The sequence below is a fragment of the Dipodomys spectabilis genome, unplaced genomic scaffold (assembly GCF_019054845.1).
Source record: "Dipodomys spectabilis isolate Male_0828 unplaced genomic scaffold, ASM1905484v1 ptg000095l, whole genome shotgun sequence".
Classification (NCBI taxonomy): domain Eukaryota; kingdom Metazoa; phylum Chordata; class Mammalia; order Rodentia; family Heteromyidae; genus Dipodomys; species Dipodomys spectabilis.
Genome location: NW_024870772.1, coordinates 17,942,350 through 17,963,610, shown reverse-complemented (window position 1 = coordinate 17,963,610; position 21,261 = coordinate 17,942,350). Strand labels below are relative to the sequence as shown.

The 21,261-nt window shown below is 40.4% G+C and overlaps 1 protein-coding gene across 3 annotated transcripts in view; it reads left to right on the top strand.

The window, feature by feature from the left end:
• Elf1 (E74 like ETS transcription factor 1) overlaps positions 1–21,261 on the top strand; it is a 94,756-nt gene that overhangs the window by 64,188 nt on the left and 9,307 nt on the right. For all 3 annotated transcript variants that reach the window (XM_042685742.1, XM_042685741.1, XM_042685743.1), the window contains exons 3-5: positions 13,819–13,999; positions 18,455–18,559; positions 20,598–20,762. In XM_042685742.1, the coding sequence (XP_042541676.1) occupies positions 13,819–13,999; positions 18,455–18,559; positions 20,598–20,762 (451 nt within the window). The remainder of the gene's footprint in view (positions 1–13,818; positions 14,000–18,454; positions 18,560–20,597; positions 20,763–21,261) is intronic.

The following is a 21,261-nucleotide window of genomic DNA, read 5'->3' as shown; positions in this document are numbered from 1 at the left end:
CAAGGTGAGCCCTCTACTGCTTGAGCTACAGCACCACTTCCAGTTTTCTAGTGGTTTATTGTAGATAAGAGTTTCACGGGGATGGGATGTAGCTCAGTGGCAAAGCGCTTGCCTAGCAAGTGCAACGTCCTGGGTTCGATCCCCAGTACCAAAAAAGAAAAGACAAAAAAATACAGTTAAAAAAAAAAACCCAAACAACAACAAAAAAAACCCCAATCCTTTTGGGGCTGGGAAGGTGGCTCGGTGGTAGAAGTGCTTGCCTTGCATGCATGAAGCCCTGGGTTCGATTCCTCAGCACCACATAACCAGAAGAAAAAAAAAAAAGCCAGAAGTGGCGCTATGGCTCAAGTGGTAGAGTGCTAGCCTTGAGCTGAAGAGCTGAGGGACAGTGCCCAGGCCCAGAGTTCAGGCCCATGACCGGACCGGACCGGACCAAAAAAAAAAAGAGTTTCACGGAGGGGGCTGGGAAGGTGGCTCAGTGGTAGCGCACTTGCCTTGCATGCCTGAGGCCCTGGGTTCGATTCCTCAGTACCACATAAGCAAAAAGAAAAAAATCGGAAGTGGCACTGTGGCTCAAGTGGTAGAGTGCTAGCCTTGAGCTGAAGAGCTAAGGGATAGCGCCCAGGCCCAGAGTTCAGGCCCCACGACCAGACCCCCCCCCCAAAAAAAAAAAAAGTTTCACGGAGTTTCCTGCCTGGGCTGGCTTTGAACCGTGGTCCTCAGATCTCAGCCTCCTGAGTAGCTTGGTTTACAGGCGTGAGCCACGGGTGCCCGGCTTCTGTTTTTGATTTCTGTACTCTTTGTTTTATATTTAAGCTTATCTGATTTGGGAAGGGGAAGGGGAAGCACAGAAAGGATGGGACAAAGGGTGAACCAGTTCAGCAGTGATACCCAGTAGACACTGTTGGAAAGGAACTATACAATTTTGAGGGGAGGGAAGTCAGGAGAGGAAAAACTGGGAGAGAATGAGGGAGAGGGTGACACTGTTGAAAAGAAAATGTACTCATTACCTGACTCACTGATATCACCTTTACAATAATTTTTTTTTCAGTTACAATACAGGGCAGGAATTTTTCTTTATTCTTTATCTTACTTCTTTCTCTTTTTGTCTTACTTTCTCCTCTTCTTTCCTACCCTCTCCTTTCTCCCCTTCCCTACTCTCCTCCCTCTTCTTTAATATTAGGACAATTCTTTTGGAAAATTGTTACAGTATAGTGTAATGACTGGTAAAATGTGCACTCATCTGTTTAACTCACCTGATGTGATATTAAAGAGAAAGCACCAAAGATTAGAGATCAGCAGGACTGGAGAATGTAACAGGATGAGGGAAAACTGAAGTTAGGGGAGACTTTTCTATTCTATGAGGTGATATTTTATGATTTTGTGTAACCTATTTATCCTCTGGCATGGGAAAAACCAAAAACATTTACAGTATCTGTCTTTCTGTAGGAAAGGAACCACTGCTAAGCAAGTAACTACTTTCCTTCCTCTCTTCCTGCCTTAACACATAAACACATTAAGTATTTTGTTATCTGAAGACTTACAGGGCATTGCATTTTTTTTTTTTTAAAGTAACTAGTATACATCTAGTTTGTCTGCCTTTGGTTTGATGACTTGTAGGTAGTAGCTAGGATTACAGGTATGAACCACTGGTGCTCATCGGATAGTGAGATAGCAATTTATCCTGCCTTAAGGAACAAAAAAAGGGCCAGACGGGCCTGCAATCCTAGCTACTCAGGAGGCTGAGATCTGAGGATCTTGGTTCAAAGCCAGCCCGGGCAGGAAAAGCCATGATACTTATCTCCAATAAAAACCACTAGAAAACCAGAAGTTGCTTTGTGCTCAAGTGGTAGAGCTCTACCTTGAGTTAAAGAGCTGAGGGACAGCGCTGAGGCCCAAAGTTTAAACTCCATGATTGACCAAAAAAAAAGGCCAGGTACTAGTGGCTCATGCCTATAATTCTAGCTACTAACGAGGCTGAAATCTGAGGATTGAGGTTGGAAGCCAGCCGGGGCAGGAAGTTCTGTGAGATTCTTATTTTCAGTTAACCACCTGTAAACTGGAAATGACCCTGTGGCTCAATGTGCTAGCCTTGAGCAAAAAAAGCTCAGGGACAGCACCCAGGCCTAGAGTTCAAGCCCCATGACTGACTGAAAAAAAAAAAAAACCACACACATCTGGACAAAGATTAAAGAAGGCAGATTGTCCTCAAAGAGCTGCAATAAGATAGACTGTAAATGACTCCACGGGGATTTACAATAGCAAATTGAAATGTTATCTTGGGAGAGTCTGGAGAAAAGACCATTTACTGAGATCTTTGTACTGTTGGTGTTATAATAGAAAAGACCATTTACTTAGATCTTTGTATTGTTGGTGTTATAATAGAAAAGCCAGGCTTCTTCAGAAGCACCAGAAGTAAAACAAACAACTTAAGTTGTAGCTTTAAATATAACCTTATTGAGAAGATAATATATAACTTTTTAAAACTTAGCTTTAACTCAGGTGAAATTTTATTATAGCTAATGTTTATCTGTAGGAGCTTGTGTGTATAGTCTGGTAGTCGTGAAGCTTTACAACTCTGGAGTCAGATCTCCAGGGTTGAGATTTGAACTCTGATCAATTGACTAATTAAGTGTTAACCGTGTGACATAGCATGTAGGGATTCATTGGGGTAAGCTGTATGCAAAACCTAATGTGGGAGGAACATTCATCTTTTTCACTGTCTAGTTTACGGTTTATTATATTGACATCTTTTTTTTTTTTTGGGTCCGGTCGTGGGGCCTGAACTCCGGGCCTGGGTGCTGTCCCTCAGCTCTTCAGCTCAAGGCCAACGCTCTACCACTTGAGCCACGGTGCCACTTCCGGCTTTTTTCTTTTTGTGGTGCTGAGGAATCGAACCCAGGGCCTCAGGCATGCATGGCAAGCGTTCTACCACTGAGCCACCTTCCCAGCCCCTCTATTGACATCTTAAAGACAAGAACTCGTGGACACTTCTTCAGTTTTCTTTTGGGTTTTTGTGAGACAAGGTATCACTATGTAACTGTGTCTCAAGGTCTCAATATGTAACTGTCCTGGGACTCCTTGTGTAGGCAAAGCTGGCCTGGCATTTGTTAGCCTCCTGCTTTAGCCTCCTGCTTCTGGCTGCTATTACATATGTGCACCATATGTACCTAGCTTAGAGAACACTTTTTACACATCACTGTAGTGATTTTCTTTTTAGTCTTTGATTGTGTTAGTCACCAAAGAGAGCTTAGTTATTTTCCTTTCATATTAAGGAATATAATAGAATACTAATGTATATTATGATGTTTATAGCAAGTGTATAACTCATAAAATATAGTGAGGAGACTAATGGAAGTGTGCATTTACTTTTATGGGAGGGCCAGGGCTCTGTCCCTAAGCTGCTTTTGCTCAAGGCTAGCACTCTACCACTTGAGCCACAACATCACTTCTGGCTTTTTCAGAGTAGTTTATTGGAGATAGAATCTCACAGACTTACTTACCCTGGTTGCTTCAGTCTTTGATCCTCAGATCTCAGCCTCCAGATTACACTTGTAATCCTAGCTACTAGCCACAGGTACCCAGCTGGATTTACATTTTTTTTTTTTTTTGGTCGGTCGTGGGGCTTGAACTCTGGGCCTGGGCGCTGTCCCTCAGCTCTTCAGCTCAAGGCGAGCGCTCTACCACTTGAGCTACAGCGCCACTTCCGGTTTTCTGGTGGCTTATTGGAGATAGGAGTCTCACGGTCTCTCCTGCCCGGGCTGGCTTTGAACCGTGATCCTCAGATCTCAGCCTCCTGAGTAGCTAGGATTACAGGCGTGAGCCACCAGCGCCCGGCTTGGATTTACATTTTTAAGCTCAGTGTTGCTCTTTGTCCAAGAATACTTTTTTGCTTTAGTCTTTTTTTTTTTGTCGGTCGTGGGGCTTGAACTCTGGGCTTGGGCGCTGTCCCTCAGCTCTTCAGCTCAAGGCTAGCGCTCTACCACTTGAGCCACAGCGCCACTTCTGCCTTTTTCTGCTTTTGTGATGCTGAGGAATCAAACCCAGGGCTTCATGCATGCAAGGCAAGCACTCTACCACTGAGCCACCTTCCCAGCCCCTCTACTTTAGTCTTGAGTACAGCGTAAAGACAACACCGCCTGATAGTCTATACACCCCTTTGTACTTACCGTTTTTATGTGTATACTTTTATTTTTTACAAATCACCCTATGATAGAAATTTTGTCCCCCATTCTCCTTCCTTTGGTTCTGGGGATTGAACCTAGGATCTTGCGCAAAGTCAACATTCTAAATACATGCTTTCCTACTAAGCTGCACTCCCAACCAACCCTCTTTTCATGTTCCTTACTTTTTGGCCTTTGTCTTTTTTATTGTGTGTAACAGGTTTTGCTGTGTTGTTCAGGCTAGCCTTTACCTTGCACTCTCTTGTCTCAGCTTCTCAAGTAGCTGGAAATACAAACATACATCACTTCAGCTGGCTTAATTTCTCTTTTTTTGCCAGTCATGGGGCCTGAACTCTGGGCCTGGGCATTGTCCCTCAGCTCTTCAGCTCTAGGCTAGTGCTCTACAACTTGAGCCACAGCACCACTTCCAGATTTTTCGGCTTATGTGGTGCTGAGGAATCGAACCCAGGGCCTTATGCGTGCAAGGCAAGCACTCTACCACTGAGCCACCTTCCCAGCCCCAGCTGGCTTAATTTCTCCTAGTATAACTTTACCCTGAATTTACTAGTGGAAAACTAGATGTACTTCGACATATTATAGATTTGTAGGACAGTGTTAAAAAGGCATCCGTAGTAATCATTCTTCAAAATAACCTAGTTTAATATATGTCTAAGTTCCAATTCTGAATTAAAGTCTTTAAAAAGAGTATCTTGTAGTAGAAAATTTGCCTTACTGGGCTCATATCACTTGAGCCACAGTTCCACTTCTGGCTTTTGGGTGGTTATCTGGAGATAAGAGACTCATGGAAAGCTAACAGTCTTATCACTTGGGCCACAGTTCCACCAAGCTTTTTTGGTAGTTAGTTGGACCATTCTTCTATGTTGGCTTCAAACTGAGATCTTCAGATCTCAGCCTCCTGCATAACTAGGATTTCAGGTGTGAGCCACCTGTAATCCTGCACCTGGCCTGACAGTACCTGTTCTTGATTTGATTATATTCTCTACTAAGGGATACTGGTGTAAAGAATCAGGTATGGATTTTATATGACATTTGGACTTACTGCATTGAGTAAGATAGTTTTACAGATTTTGGAGATTATCTAATTTGATAATTTTGTTTGAAATTAAAAGTATAGGTAACAGTGAAAAAAACAGAAAATTCAAGAAATAATTCCCACATAAAGAAAACTGATAGATCCAAATATGTGAGTGTGTGTGTGCGTGTGTGTGCGTGTGTGTGTGTGTGTGTGTGTGTGTGTGTGTGTGTGTCACTCCTGAGGTTTGGACTCAGGGCTTGGACATGTCCCTGAGCTTCTTTTGCTCAAGGCTAGCACTCTACACTTGAGCCACAGTGCCTCTCCTTGCTGTTGCTGTTTATGTGGTACTGAGGAATTGAACCCAGGGTTTTATGCATGCTAGACAAGCATTCTGCCACTAAACCACGTTCCAAAACAGTCAAAATACTTTCATAGGTGAGTTCTTCTCAACTTTAGTGAGTTATTTAAACAGTTTCAGTTCAGGTAATTCCTAAGTCATTTTTCTAAGGCCAATAAAACATTGATTCTGCAGCTTGTTAAAATGCTAATCCATACCATATGAACAATAGGATAATCTCAAGTATTTGTTGTCTGTTACTCTTTTTTTTTTTTTTTTTTGTCAGTCAAGAGCCTGAACTCTGGGCTGGGCGCTGTCCCTCAGCTCTTCAGCTCAAGGCTAGTACTCCACCACTTGAGCCACAGCGCCACTCCCTGCTTTTTCTGTTTACATGGTGCAGAGGAATTGAACCCAGGGCCTCATGCATGCAAGGCAAGCACTCTACCACTGAACCACTTTCCCAGCCCTAACAAATTTTCTTTCTTTTTATTTTTTGGTCATGGACTTGAACTCTGGGCCTGGGTGCTGTCCTTCAGCTCTTCAGCTCAAGGCTAGTGCTCTACCACTTGAGCCACAGCTCCACTTCCGGCTTTTTCTGCTTATGTGGTGCTGAGGAATCGAACCCAGGGCCTCATGCATGCAAGGCAAGCAGTCTACCACTGAACCACCTTCCCAGCCCTGTCTTACTCTTGCCAGATCTTGTATATAACATAATTTTTCTTTTGATCATTTGAATTTCTGTTACTAGGACAGAATTTATAATCCTAATGTTTTTTGGGTATGGTGGTGGTACTAGGATTTGAATCCCAAGACCTCAAGCTCTTGCTTGGCTTTTTCACTTATGGCTGAGGCTTTGCCACTTGAACAACACCTCCACTTTTGGCTCTTTGCTGATTGATTGGAGATACAAATCTCAGACTTTTGTCTAGGCTGGCTTTGAACTTCAATCCTCATATGTCAGCCTCCTGAGTAGCTAGGATTATAGGTGTGAGCCACCTTCCCAGCTCCTGTTTGGGGAGTTTTAATAATAGTTATTAATAACGCCCTCAGATGTTTTGATTTAGTACTGGTAGGACACAGTGAGGTTTTACTACTCAAAGGTAGAACTAGAATGTTGTTCAGTGGTAGAGCTTTTTGCCTAACATGTAAGAGGCCCAGAGTTTATTCATTATTTCAGAAAAAAAGAAACAAGTTGTGAAAGATGTTAATTTAATTATCTAAATGGGAACTTTCAGTTTTATTTGGAGAGCCATTTTACAAAGAAGTAGCCAGATGAGTGGAATACAGTGTTTTTGTTAAGGGATCATAGGAAGTTATGTTGACATTTTTATCTTTTAAAAAGAAATAATAGGACTCTAGAGGGCATGGCTTAGCGATAGAGCTCTTGCCTAGGAAGCACGAAGACTTCAGTTCAAAGCTCAGTATTGCTCCGACACCCCAAATCTTTTGCCATCAACAGTATTTTATAAATAACTCTAACTTCTTAACATTTTTCTTAACATTGTTCTTTTGGGGGTGGGATGTTTCAAGGCTGGCTTCAAACTGCTGGGGTCAAGTAATCCTCCTGTTTCAGCCTTCCTGGTAGCTGGAACGATAGTTATACACAACTATGCCCAGTCATCTGACAACTTTCTCTCTCTCTCTCTCTCTCTCTCTCTCTCCCCTTCCTTCCTTCCTTCCTTCCTTCCTTCCTTCCTTCCTTCCTTCCTTCCTTCCTTCCTTCCTTCCTTCCTTCCTTCCTCCCTCCCTCCCTCCCTCCCTCCCTCCCTTCCTCTTTCCCTCCTCCCCTCTCTCTTTCTTTCTTTTTGCTTGCTTGCTTGCCCTAGGATCTCACATGGCTTTCTTGCTTATGGGTGGCTATTGTGCTTCTAAGTCTCCAGTTTGGCATTTTTACTGGTTAATTGTGATGGAGTCTTTTCTGTCTGGGCTGCTTTTGATCTGTGATCCTCTGTGTCTCAGCCCTCTGATTAGCCAGGATGATAGGCATGAGCCACTGGCATGCTGTGGCCTTCTTGAAGCTCCTCTTTTGAATAAATCATGGAAAGAAATCTAGTTGACACATATAGGGAAAAATACCTCAAGTAGATAAGTTTAGATAGTCTTTAGCAAAGAAACCTGAATATAATGTCTAGGTTCTATTTAAAATGTGGTGAGATTTTATATATCTATAGCTACAAAATATTACCATTTTTTAAGTATACATAATTAAAAAATATATGTATATAGATAGATAATGTAAGTCCTAGTATTTATTCTTTTAAATCTAAATCTTAAGAGGTCAGGAATATTGGAGATGTAACTCATCAGTAAAACATTTGCCTAGCATGTTTGAGGGCCTGAGCTTGATCCCCAGCACCAAGGAGGGGAAAAAAAAAGCTGTAGTTCTCTATGAGCAATTTTTTTTTTCTATGAGCAATTTTGCAGTGTATTGTTATGGAGTTTAAATTCGTGATGATTCATCCTTTAGTCAGTCGCCAGTCAATCCAATTTAAAAGGCAGTTTATCCTGAGTCCAGACCAGCAACTGGAATTACTAGACTTTGTATTGTCTTTCCATTTATGGTAATACTTAAACGCTGACAGTGTTTTCTGGTCACCTGAGAGGAATTGCCTAGATTTTTGTGTGTACAGACTCAGACTTCTTACCTGTAAGTTAGTCTTTCTTACAAACGGATTTATAGAGCCTTGTAAAAAGTAGAGATAGACTTTAAATGTACATTCACATTTTAATCGGCTAAGTATGGCGAGTGCTTTTCATGAGATCATCAAATACCTCAGGAGAAGGCTATGTGACTAAATTGGTGATGATCTTAGGATATACCTAATGGATTGAGAAGGATTGACAATGCCAGGAAAATTTACTCATAGAGTCAGAGGCATAAAGCCTTGGGACAGATAATGTTAAAACCATGCCTCCTTCTGCAAACACAGCTGTTTAACCTACTTGATTTCTAGATATAGCCACATAGACAAACCCCCAAAGCACTCTGAGTGGCTGAAAGTTACTAGTGTATGCTAACCTTGCCCAGCTTGTATTTGAGATAGGGTCTCATTGACTTTTGTTGGGGTAACCTTGAATCTTGGTCTTTCTGCCTCTGCCTCCTGAGTGTTGGATTACAAGCTGGGATTTTTCTTCATAAGGGTTTTAAAAGTTATTCAGTAGTTTGTTTGGCCAGCTGTCGGTGGCTCACGCCTGTCGTCATCCTAGCTACTCAGGAGGCTGAGATCTGAGGATCACGATTTAAAGCCAGCCCCTGCAGAAAAGTCCATTAGACTCTTATCTCCAATTAACCACCAGAAAACCGGAAGTGGCGCTGTGGCTCAAGTGGTAGAGCACTCCCCTTTAGCTGAACAACTCAGGGTCAGCATCCAGGCCCAGAGCTAAAGCCCCACAACTGAAAAAAAATTAGTTTGTTTGAACTGAAGTAGAATATATTTGAGTATAGACAGTATCTGCTGGAGATCAAAGGAACCTGGTAACCGTAGTTGCCTCTACAATGGCATTGGAGTAGAAGTGGCGTCTACTATAGTGCTATTTGACAAGGTGTTTCTGAGACCTCACTTGTGGGAACACCTCCAGTCCAATTAAAGTTCAGTAGAATAGAACAAGGAAGAAAACAATAACTATCTGTAGTTACTGGAACTATAAAAGCTATATAGATTCAGAAAAAAATATGGAGGCATCCTCTGTAATATTTGCACTCTTACAAGTTTTTGTCCAGCAAAGTTTGGATATGGAAAAATTCTTTGGTTTTGGTGTGAAGATGAGCCTGTAAATTCCATTGACATGCCTTTATCTCACACTTAGTAGATGACCACCCAGAACACATAGGGTTATAACAGTATAAACGGAGACCATGTGATCTCTGAGCTTTTTTTGTTAGAAGAACAAGAGCTTAAGTGGAGCTCCTAGGAGAAAGGCAGTGTTTTAACAAGTAGATGTTGGTGTTAGTTTGGGTTATACGTATAATAATTACTTCTCTAGAAAGGAAAAAGCAAATCCTAATGACTATACTCTGGACCTTTTATATTCTCCCCTCTCCCCATCTCTTCCCCTCTCTCTCTTCCCTCCTTCCCTCTTCCTTTCTCCCTTTTCCTCTCTTCTTCTCTCCTACCTCTTCCCCCCACATCCCCCCTCCCCTCTCCTTCTTCCTCCCCTCCCCTCCCCTCCCCTCTCCTTTCTTGTCCTCTCCTCTTGTGAATTTTATGTTTCACAGCAAAATTTTTGACTGTCTTAGTTTCTGTTTAAAATTAAGTTTCCAATTTCAAAGTTCAGTTACATGTTGCTCACTTCCTCTTTTCTGAAACAGGAAGAAAATATTTGGAAATAAAACCACCCAAATATGCTTTAGGATTATCACCCATAATTTTAGAGCCTAGCATTCTTAAAAGTTAGGAGTCTGATGGGTGGGAAGGTGGCTCAGTGGTAGAGCGCTTGCCTTGCATGCATGAGGCCCTGGGTTCGATTCCTCAGCACCACATAAGCAAAAAGAAAAAAGCCGGAAGTGACGCTGTGGCTCAAGTGGTAGAGCGCTAACCTTGAGCTGAAGAGCTGAGGGACAGGGCCCAGGCCCAGAGTTCAGGCCCCATGACCGGACCCCCCAAAAAAAAACCAAAACAAAAAAACAACCAAAAGTTAGGAGTCTGTTTACCACTTAAGAAATATATTAAATTTAGATACTTGAATTCTTATGCTCGCAGTAATGCAGTGTATAATTCTATTAGTGTGCAGTTACATTAATATATTGATTTTAAAAGATTGAGACTGCTTAGTATAATGAAACTATAAACTACATTTTCAGTATAGCAGATTGAAGGAAAATAAAGTATTATCTATGAGCAGTAACATTTCCTTGTATTTAAGAAGATGTGCTTTCTGGAGAAACGTTTAGTTATCATGCAGAAGGGATCTTTTCGCTAAATACTTATGAAAGGAAAAATAGTAGCTTTATGGGGCAGAGACCTGATAGACATCACCTTAACCAAGTGATCAAAGTAAATAGCCCCACGAATGGGACATGAGTATTTTGAGTCTCTTAACATATGATGTACTTTAAAGAATATAACATTACTTCTTTGGTATTCTTGACAAATTGAATCTAATTGTGAGGAAATATCCAAACCCAAATTGAGGGAGGTTATTTTATAAAACAAATGACCTGAGGCTGGGAAGTTGGCTCAGTGGTAGAGTGCTTGCCTTGCATGCCTAAGGCCCTGGGTTCGATTCCTCAGCACCACATAAGCAAAAAGAATAAAAGCCGGAAGTGGCGCTGTGGCTCAAGTGGTAGAGCGCTAGCCTTGAGCTGAAGAGCTGAGGGACAGCGCCCAGGCCCAGAGTTCAGGCCCCACGACCGGACCCAAACAAACAAACAAACGAACAAATGACCTGTTGTCTTTTAAAATCAGCATATTTTAATTGTACAACTGAGTTTCATTGTGGTGTTTCCCTAACTACACTTAATGTACTTTGATCAAATGCACCCCTTCTGTTGCATTCTTATGTACTCTACCCTGTTTTAAAGCAATTTTAATAGATTATTTTCATACATGCATATAAAATACTTGTACAGCATTCCTTCCTCTATTATCCTCTCACTTTCCACTGATTTCCACCTTCAAGCAATTTCTGTTATTAACTGGGTGTGTTGGTATGTGCCTGTAATTCCAGCACTCAGGAAATTGAGGGAGGATCTCAAGTTCGAAACCAGCCTGTTACATAGTGAGAATTTGTCTTAAAAAAAAAAAAAAAAGAAGAAAGAAAAGAAAATGGAAAAAAAAACATATTATGATGGTGAGATAGAGACTATAAAGAATCACTCCAGATGAAAAGAGGAAAAATGGTTCCAGATTCAGGAAGATATCATTAAGAAATAGGATGTGAAACTGGGAAATCGTGGCTTAATGCTTTTAGTTTAAGCAACTCTGGATGGAGGCAGAGATCTGAGGGCTGGTAATTCCTTGCTACCCTGGGCAGGAAGGTCTGAGATTCTTTATCTAATGCAGATGTTATCTGGATTAGGGAAGGGAAGGGGAAGAACAGAATGATGAGACAAAGGACAAGGGGGAAACCAATGCAACAGGGATATTCACAAGACCACTTGTTGGTAATGATCTGTTGGGGGAGGGAAAGTAGAAAAAACAGGGAAGGAGTAACAAGTTTGACAAGAATTGTATTTATTATCTTATGTAATTGTAACCCCTCTGTATATCACCTTGACAATAAAAAAAAAAAACAAAACAAAACTTGGAAGTAGTTTTGCGACTTAAGTGGTAGAGTAGCTAGCCTTGAGCAAAAAAAGTTCAGAGACAATGCCCATGCTCTGAGTTCAAACCCCAGGATCTGAACAAAAACAAACATTTGAGGAAACTTGAATAAGGTCTATAGATAATAATACAAGTATCAGTGTTAACATTCCTGGTAATTTTGCTACCCTTAGAGACAGCATATTTAGGAACACTGCAGTACTTTGGGTTAAAGAAGCACTATCAGTTTACCACTTTCAGACAAATCAGTAAAAAACGTGATACGTAAGTGTGATTAAACACCACAGTGGGGGAGGAATCCAGGTTCACATTGCATCACAATTCTCTGGGGATATATTGTGATTTTCCTAAGTTTGAAATTACTTCAAAGTGAAAAGTTAATGGATGTAATAGTTTGATAAAGTCTGTCACTACTGATTTTTTAATGTTAAAAAAATCTCTGGATTATTTTTCTAATCTATAAAATGAAGTAGCTGGATGAGGTTAAACTTTTAAGGTTTTCCTATTTATGCATTCCTTGGCTTTCTAACCAGATATTTGTAACAGTAATTTTTACCCTGAATACAGCCATTCTCAAAGAAGCCACTAGTAGAAAGTGGAAGCTAAGTGTTTTTCCTGTGAATCAAATGATGTTAAAAAATAAAGCCTGATTGTGCGGGGAAAGATGGAGAAAGTTGGAATGGATGACATTGATCAAGATGCATTGTACTCACAACCTGACTTCTGGAATTGAAACCATTTTGTAGATCTACTTAATAAAAATAAATACTAAAAAATGAGGCCTAGGTGCTACATGACAATATAATAGTTATTGAACTATTTTTTTTCTTCCAGAGAAATTTTTATTGTGTATTTTGCTTGTTGATTTTTACTTAAGCACTCATGATATTTTATTAGTTTTCTGTTTTTTTTTTTTTTTGTTGTTGTTGTTTTTGCTGGTCATGGGGCCTGAACTCTGGGCCTGGTGCTGTCCCTCAGCTCTTAAGCTCAAGGCTAGTGCTCTACCACTTGAGCCACAGTGCCACTTCAGGCTTTTCTGCTTATGTGGTGCTGAGGAATCGAACCCAGGGCCTCATGCATGCAAGGCAAGCACTCTACCACTGAGCCACCTTCTCAGCCCATCTTACTAGTTTTCTATGCAATATTATTTAACAATTGATTATTCAATGAAAATGTACTCCAGATCCAAGATTCATAATGAAATATATGTGGTAGCGATTCATAGTCCCTGAACTTAGGATTGTCTGTATATAAATAGTGGAACTGGGCTGGGAAGGTGGCTCAGTGATAGAGCGCTTGCCTTGCATGGGTGAGGTCCTGGGTTCGATTCCTCAGCACCACATAAGCAGAAAAAAAAGCTGGAAGTGGCGCTGTGGCTCAAGTGGTAGAGTGCTAGCCTTGAGCTGAAGAGCTGAGGGACAGCGCCCAGGCCCAGAGTTCAGGCCCACGACCAGACCCCCCCCCCCAAAAAAAAAAAAAAAATAGTGAAACTGGGCATTTTCCTAAATAATCCAATTATTTAGGAGACAGAGGCAGGAAGATCCTGAGTTCTAGGCTAGCATAGGCCACAGAACAAATTCAAGACTCAATTCCAAGCTACAGTAACCTGGTCTCATGTAACTATAAATATGTGAAAAAAGATACAAGTAACTGGTAATGTATAAACTAAGTCCATAAAAAGTGTAGCGTAGTTACCCCCCCCCCCTTGTTGTTCTCCCTCCCTTCCCTCTCTTCCCTCACCCCCCCACTTCCCTCCTCCCTCCAACTGTAATCCCTCTGTATAGCATCTTTACAATAAAATAAAATTAAAAAAAAGAAAGTATAACACAGGTTTGATGTGTACCCAATAGATCAGATACAGTGTTGACCTAACATGTGCCAGGCCCTGTGTTTGGTCCTTACCCCTGCAAAAAGGCAAAACAAATGAGATAAAAGGAAAGCACTTTTGGCTTATTTCTAGCGAAAGCAAAATGTTGATAATCCTATTTCTCTCCCTGCATCTCTCCCAACCTTTCCTAGCTTGGTGATCCAGCTATTTTTCCTGCTGTAATTGTGGAACATGTTCCTGGCGCTGATATTCTCAATAGTTATGCTGGTCTAGCCTGTGTGGAAGAGCCTAGTGACATGATTACTGAGAGCTCACTGGATGTTGCTGAAGAAGAAATCATAGATGATGATGATGATGACATCACCCTTACAGGTACATTTGTCCTCATGTGACCTTACTACAGCACAGTTCGAGGTTTGGTGGTACAGAAAGCCTCTGCAAAAGCCAGAACTCTATGGGAAAAAGAAAAGTGTTTGTCTTGTTCTGAATCATATTTTTCTTTCCCCTTTTTCCCTAACTATATTGAGATGGAGTGATACAAAAAGGAGGCAAACTACAAAATTCATCAAGCCTTGACAAGCTAACTTATTTTGTGTTTTTTTGGCAGTTGTGGAGCCTGAACTCTGGGTCTGGGAGCTGTCCCTCAGCTCTTCAGCTCAAGGCTAATGCTCTACCACCTGAGCCACAGTGCCACTTCCGGCTTTTTCTGCTTATGTGGTGCTGAGGATTCGAACCCAGGGCTTCATGCATGCAAGCACTCTATCACTGAGCCACCTTGCCAGCCCTGACAAATTAACTTTTTATATTCTTAGCTCTGTATTCCTGGGAACAAGATGAAAAGAAATAGGAATGTAAAGAAATAGGAATGCTCAGTGCTGAAGGTGGCTCAGTGGTAGAGTGCTTGCCTTGCTTTTTTTTTTTTGGTGGTCATGGGGCTTGAACTCTGGGCCTGAGCGCTGTCCCTCAGCTCTTCAGCTCAAGGCTAGTGCTCTATCACTTGAGCTACAGTGCCACTTCTGGTTTTCTGGTGGTTTATTGGAGACAAGCGTTTCACAGATTTTCCTGCTTGGGCTGGCTTTGAACCGTGATCCTCAGATCTCATCTCCTGAGTAGCTAGGATTACAGGCGTGAGCCACTGGCGCCTGGCTGAGTGCTTGCCTTGCATGCATGTGGCCTTGGGTTTGATTCCTTAGCACCACATAAGTAGAAAAAGCCAGAAGTGGCAATGTGGCTCAAGTGGTAGAGTGCTAGCCTTGAGCTGAAGAGCTGAGGGACAGCAACCAGGCCCAGAGTTCAGGCCCCATGACCTACCAAAAAAAAAAAGAATGCTCTTTTCTTACTGCTGCCATAGGAAACAAAATAGGAGGTCATGACCTAATGTATGATAAGGCCTTGGGATGAATAGAGGATTTCTCTTCAGGTTCAGTCACAACTAGGAAGATATTTCACTGGAAAAAATAGGTTCCATATGTGTGCGGTAGGGTAATGTTACTTTTATCAGATATAAACATTGGTACATGATTTGTAATGTATTGTGTATGTTTTCACTCAGGTATCTTGCCCACATGATGTCAGGAATATTTGAGAAATTTTATTTGTAAGAAAATAGTTGCATCATTGTTACTAAGAGAAAGTTTACCAGAAACAGGCATAATTAGATATATTGTCATTTTGTTGGTAGAATTGTGACTACTTAGACTCGGCTTTACTTTAGTGTCTTGCACAATGTTCAGGACATGGTATAAATTCGGTAAAAATTTATTTGTCCTTTTTTGTTGGTTGTGGGCCTTAAACTCAGGTCCTCGGTGCTGTCCCTTTTAGTAAACATTTCTCCCATCAAAAATTTAGCAAAGCTGGGTGCTGGTGGCTCACGCATGTAATCCTAGCTATTGAAGAGGCTGAGATCTGAGGATCTCAGTTCGAGGCCAGCCCAGCCAGAAAAGGCCATGAATTAAGCACCAAAAAGCTGGAAATAAAGCTGTGACCCAAGTGTTAGAACACTAGCCTTGAGGAAAGAAATTCAGGGACAGTGCCCAGCCCCTGAGTTTAAGACCCAAGACTGGCTTAAAACAAACAAAAACACTACCAAATACTAAAACTTTGAAGTGACAGTAACTTTCAGAGGTGCTATTAGTAAAAGAAAGTTGGATATTAGAATTGAATATTAAGGCCAAATACAGGTACGGATCTATTTCAAGAAGTTTACATATAACCTAGTGACATTTTAATTAGAAAGGAGAGGAAGGATGACTGCGTATCCCATTTGGTGGCGAGTAGGGAGAAAAAGAAGTTAGATTCCTACCTACCTTAATCATACTCTAAAATATCAAAACAAATCCCATATTGGTTAAAATTTTAATGTCACAAGCAAAATCACCTAAAAACCAAAAGTACTTTGGAAAGTTGACTAAAGGATTAAACATTTATAGAACTGGGCATTGGTGGGCTGGGAAGTTGGCTCAGTGGTAGAGTGCTTGCCTTGCATGCTTGAGGCCCTGGGTTCGATTCCACCACATAAGCAAAAAGAAAAAAGCTGGAAGTGGTGCTGGGGCTCAAGTGGCAGAGCGCTAGCCTTGAGCTGAAGAGCTGAGGGACATTGCCCAAGCCCAGAGTTCAAGCCCCACGACCGGACCCAAAAAAAAAAGAACTGGGCATTGGTGACTCACACATGATAATGTTTAAAGTAGGGAATGAGCATAAATTTTCATTATACTGTGTCTCTTCTATTTTGTATGAAATTTCTAATTATAAAAATAGTTAATGACCATGAAATTTGAGGCTTAAAGTAGATTATAACTGTCCTATATAACCTGCTCAACAAAATAATTAGTCACGATTTCCATGCTCATCAAAATGATTAGTTATTAATTTATTTTATATCAGGGTATAAATTTGAACTTATAAAAAATGTACAATGTCAGGTACTGGTGGCTCATGCTTATAATCCTAGCTATACAGAAGGCTAAGATCTGGAACATTACAGTTCGAAGCCAGCCCAGGCAGGAAAGTCCTCAAGACTCTGTTTCCAAGTTACCAGCAAAAAACAGTTCTTGAAATATGGTTCAACTGGTAGAGTACCAGCTGTGAACAAGGCTGAGTGTGTTCAAGGCCTTAAGTTCAAAATTATAGTACCATCAGAATTTTTAAAAAGCCACTTTTTGGCAGAACTGGAATTTGAATTCAGAGCCTAATGCATGTGAGACAAGTACGCTACCATTAAAGCCACTTTTCCAGCCCCCTAAACACTGCATTTATATATTTCTAGGTAAGTTTTGTTTGTGTAAAGCCTTGTATTGCTAAATTTTTTTGAAAATTTTAAACTTTACTCTCACCTATGTGGAGCATCTTCTGTTACAAATACCATGTTTATATCTACTATTTTGTGTATGTATATGCCAGTCCTAGGATACTGTCTGTGAGCTTTTGTACTCAAGGCTCTGTCACTTGAGCCACAGCACCACTTACAGTTTTTGGGTGGGTTATTTGGAGATAAGAGTCTCATGGACTTTCCTGCCCTAGCTAGCTTTGAACCATGATCCTCAGATCTCAGCCTGGGATTATAGTAGCTGGGATTACAGCTATGAACCACTGGTGCCTGGCTTATATTTACCTTTTATTCTTGTGTAAAATAAAAGGTTTAGATTCAGTTATATACTGTCACTTCAATCTTGAAGGATCTAGAGATACAAAATGATTTATTTGATATTAAGTGCATTTAGTAACAAGATTTCTGTCAAACCAGGACCCTTTCCATAGCAGTCTAATGTTCATCTTTATTCTGGAAATGTAAGAATTACAAATTAATTGGTTTTCATCCAGAGTATGAACTATATTTTACTTATCTCCAGCTCCTTGCAAAAGGTTGGGGTCTTTTATGGTGGTTGTTTTGAATGTGTGTGTGTGTGTGAGTATCTGTGTGTATATGCTTGTGCTTGTGCTGGTACTGGTGCTTAAACTTAAGCCCTCAAACCCTTGGTTAGCTATTTTGTTCAAAGCTTGCAGTATACCACTTGAATCAAATCCCCACTTCCAGCCTTTTGCTGGTTGATTAGAAATAAGAACCTCTCAGATTTATCTGCCTGGGCTCAGCTTTCTGAGTAGCTTGGATTACAGGTGTAAGCCACTAGCATCTGGCTATAAAAGTTATTATTATTATTATTATTTTTTTTTTTTTTTTTGTCGGTCATGGGGCTTGAACTCTGGGCCTGGGCGCTGTCCCTCAGCTCTTCAGCTCAAGGCAAGTGCTCTACCACTTGAGCTACAGCGCCACTTCCGGTTTTCTAGTGGTTTATTGGAGATAGGAGTCTCACGGTCTTTTCTGCCCGGGCTGGCTTTGAACCGCGATTCTCAGATCTCAGCCTCCTGAGTAGCTAGGATTACAGATGTGAGCCACCGGCACCCGGCAAAAGTTATTATTTTTTTTATTTTTTACTTTTGTCGGTTGTGGGGCCTGAACTTTGGGCCTGGCCACTGTCCCTCAGTCCTTCAGCTCAAGGCTAGTGCTCTACCACTTGAGCCACTGCTCCATTTCCAGCTTTTTCTGTTTATGTGGTGCTGAGGAATCGAACCCAGGGCCTCATGCATGTAAGGCAAGTACTCTACCACTGAGCCAGGTTTCCAGCCCAAAAGTTATTTTTAAATAAAATTAGGCACTTTACTTAATAGCCAGATTCAGTACTGTTTCATATGTTCACAAAAATTATACATATTATAATTTATGTGCATATAAACTTAGAGTATGAAGTGATGCATCTTGCTTCAGCTAGTAATATATGAATTTCAGAGCAACGTATATATTGTAGCTAATTTTTCTTTGTATGTGTTCAGTTGAAGCGTCCTGTCATAATGAGGATGAAACTATTGAAACGATTGAGGCTGCTGAGGCACTCCTCAATATGGATTCTCCTGGCCCTGTGTTGGATGAAAAACGAAGTAAGTGGTTGAATCACTCATAGTATGTACTTTGTGAATTATTCTTGCCATTTCTCTCTCCATTAAATGGTAAATATCAAAACTATGTTTATATTTTTGAGTTTCTAAGCACATTTTATAGGACATTATTAGTTGAGTCACCTGTGTTAAAATCTTCAAAGAAAACTTTTTTTTGGGGGGGGGATGCTGATATTGGGTCTTGAACTCTGAGCCTTTCACTCTTGCTTAGCTTTTTTGCTCAAGCTGGCATTTCACCACTTGAGCCACATCTTCATTTCTGGATTTTTACTGGTTAATTGGAGAAAAACGTGCCTTGGATTTGTCTGCCAGGCTGGGCTCAAACCAGTCTCCTCAGATCTCAGTTTCTGGAATAGCTAGGATTACGTGAATGAGCCGCCAGTGCCTAGAATAGAAAACTCTGTACTTTGGGGACTGAAGCCTTCAGGAACAAAAAAGTAATACATTGATTGTCACACATTACACTGATAAATTTCCTCTCTTAACTCCATTGGTGAAAATATTAAAGTTTTTGAAACCAGGCTATTATAATTTAGCCATCTCTATAGATAAGCATAATGGAACAGATAAAAATCCATTGAAATTTTTACTTTTAATTTTTAAAAAAGTTTATTGTTATTATAAAGATGATGTACAGAGGGTTACAGTTTTTACTCACTTTTAATGTCATAAAATTTATTGCTGTGATATTGATACATTTTTTAAAATCCATGTTCGCCTTTGAGCTTTTCTGACAAAGACTTAAACTCATAAAATTACTAAATCATTACAAAATATTTGCTATATGCCTAGTAGCATACAGCAATAAAGGATGTACAAAGTTTTAGGCAGTAACAGGATAATACAAATGAATAATGTTTGTCTTTTCCTCTATCTTTAATATTTTGTTAGTTACTTATGTGAATAATTGTAAAAGTCAAAAATAATGACATGGAGAGTAATAGCAAAGTGTTCTGGAATGCTCTAGATGAGAACAAGAGAGATAGGCATTAAGAGGGATAGGCACTAAGAGGGAGTGCTTAGCTTGAGTTATAAATGATAATAAGCTTCACTAGACAGAAGAGTCAGGAAAGAGTACTCTAGCTAGAGGGAATAGATCAACAGACACAGACTTGTGAAAAAACAAAAATTTGAGGAACATGGCTTGTTGTACATGAAGTAAAAGCTTTATGGTGAGTGGAAAATGAGATTAGAAAGGTAGTATTATATTGTCGAAGCTGTGAAAGGCATATTACAAAGTTTGCATTGTTCTTAAATTTTTTTCCTTAGTAAATTATAGGAAGAGATTTTTTTCCTATAATTTTTCCTTCTAATTTTATGTAGAGGGATACTTTGGTCAGGCTTTAGAAGATAACTCCAAAGCCAGATGCCTGTGGCTCCAGCCTATGAAACTAGCCAATTGGGAGGCTGAGATTAGGAAGATCAAAGTTTAAGACCAGGCTGGGCAGAAACGTTTGAGAGACTTTCTCAGCCCATAACTGTACCACAGTGATTTGCCTCTGACATTCCAAGCTACTTAAGTGGGAGGTTGAAATTGTGAAGGTAGTAGTTCCAGGACAGAATTTCTGCAGAAGGATACTAAACGTGGTGGTTGCATGCCTGTGATCCCAGCAACTACAGGAATTCTGTAGTTCAATCACAATTCAGGTGGATCACAATTAAAGTACATGCTAGGGTACTAAGTGAGACCCTATCTTATACACAGTGAGGGGGTAGGACTGGAAGGTGTGGCTCAGCAATAGTATAATAGCCTGCCAGTGTAAAGGTCTTAACACTAAATAAAAAAAGTAAACTAAAAGAAGGTAATGCTAACATAGAGATGAAATATTGGTGATAAGAACAAAAGAAAAATAATGATATAGTCCAGACAAGCCTGGACTGATTTAGGGTTCTCGATATAGGACAGAGAAAACAAAAAGAGAATACAGGTTTTCAATTTTACTCATATCTTCATAGAATTAGGAAACTCTTTTGATTTCTAATACACTGTTGATTGTAATTTTTATTCTATTTCCATTAGATAATAACATATTTAGTCATTCTGAAGATGACATTGTTGCTCCAATCACCCATGTATCCGTCACATTAGATGGGATTCCTGAAGTGATGGAAACTCAACAGGTGCAAGAGACATATGCAGATTCACCAGGAGCCTCATCCCCAGAACAGCCTAAAAGAAAGAAAGGTGGGTAGTTAATTTGTTTAGGTCAAATAATCAAGTTTTGATGTGGAATCCAAATATTTTTATTCAAGCCTATATCTTCATCAATTAAAACATGTAAGAAAAAATTGAGGGCATAAAACAAATTAAAACAGTATTTCATATTATAGCCATTAAAATTATATTACACATTTAAAATATAAAAAAAAATACATGTCAGAACCAGGTGCTGGTGGCTCATACCTAAATCCTAGCTACTCAGGTGGCTGAGATCTGGGGATTGTGGTTCGAAGCCAGCCCAGGTAGGAAAGTCCATAAGAGTCTTTATCTCCAATAAACTACTCAGAAAAAGCCAAAAGTGGTGCTGTGGCCAAAATGGTAGAGCACTAGCGTTGAGCACAAAGAGGGCTCAGGGACAACACTCAGGCATTGAGTTCAAGCCCCAGGACTGGCAAAAAAGGGGGAAAAAGATTTATGTCAGCTTTTGAAGTCTTCAAAGTTTTACCTAAACCCTTTCGTACAA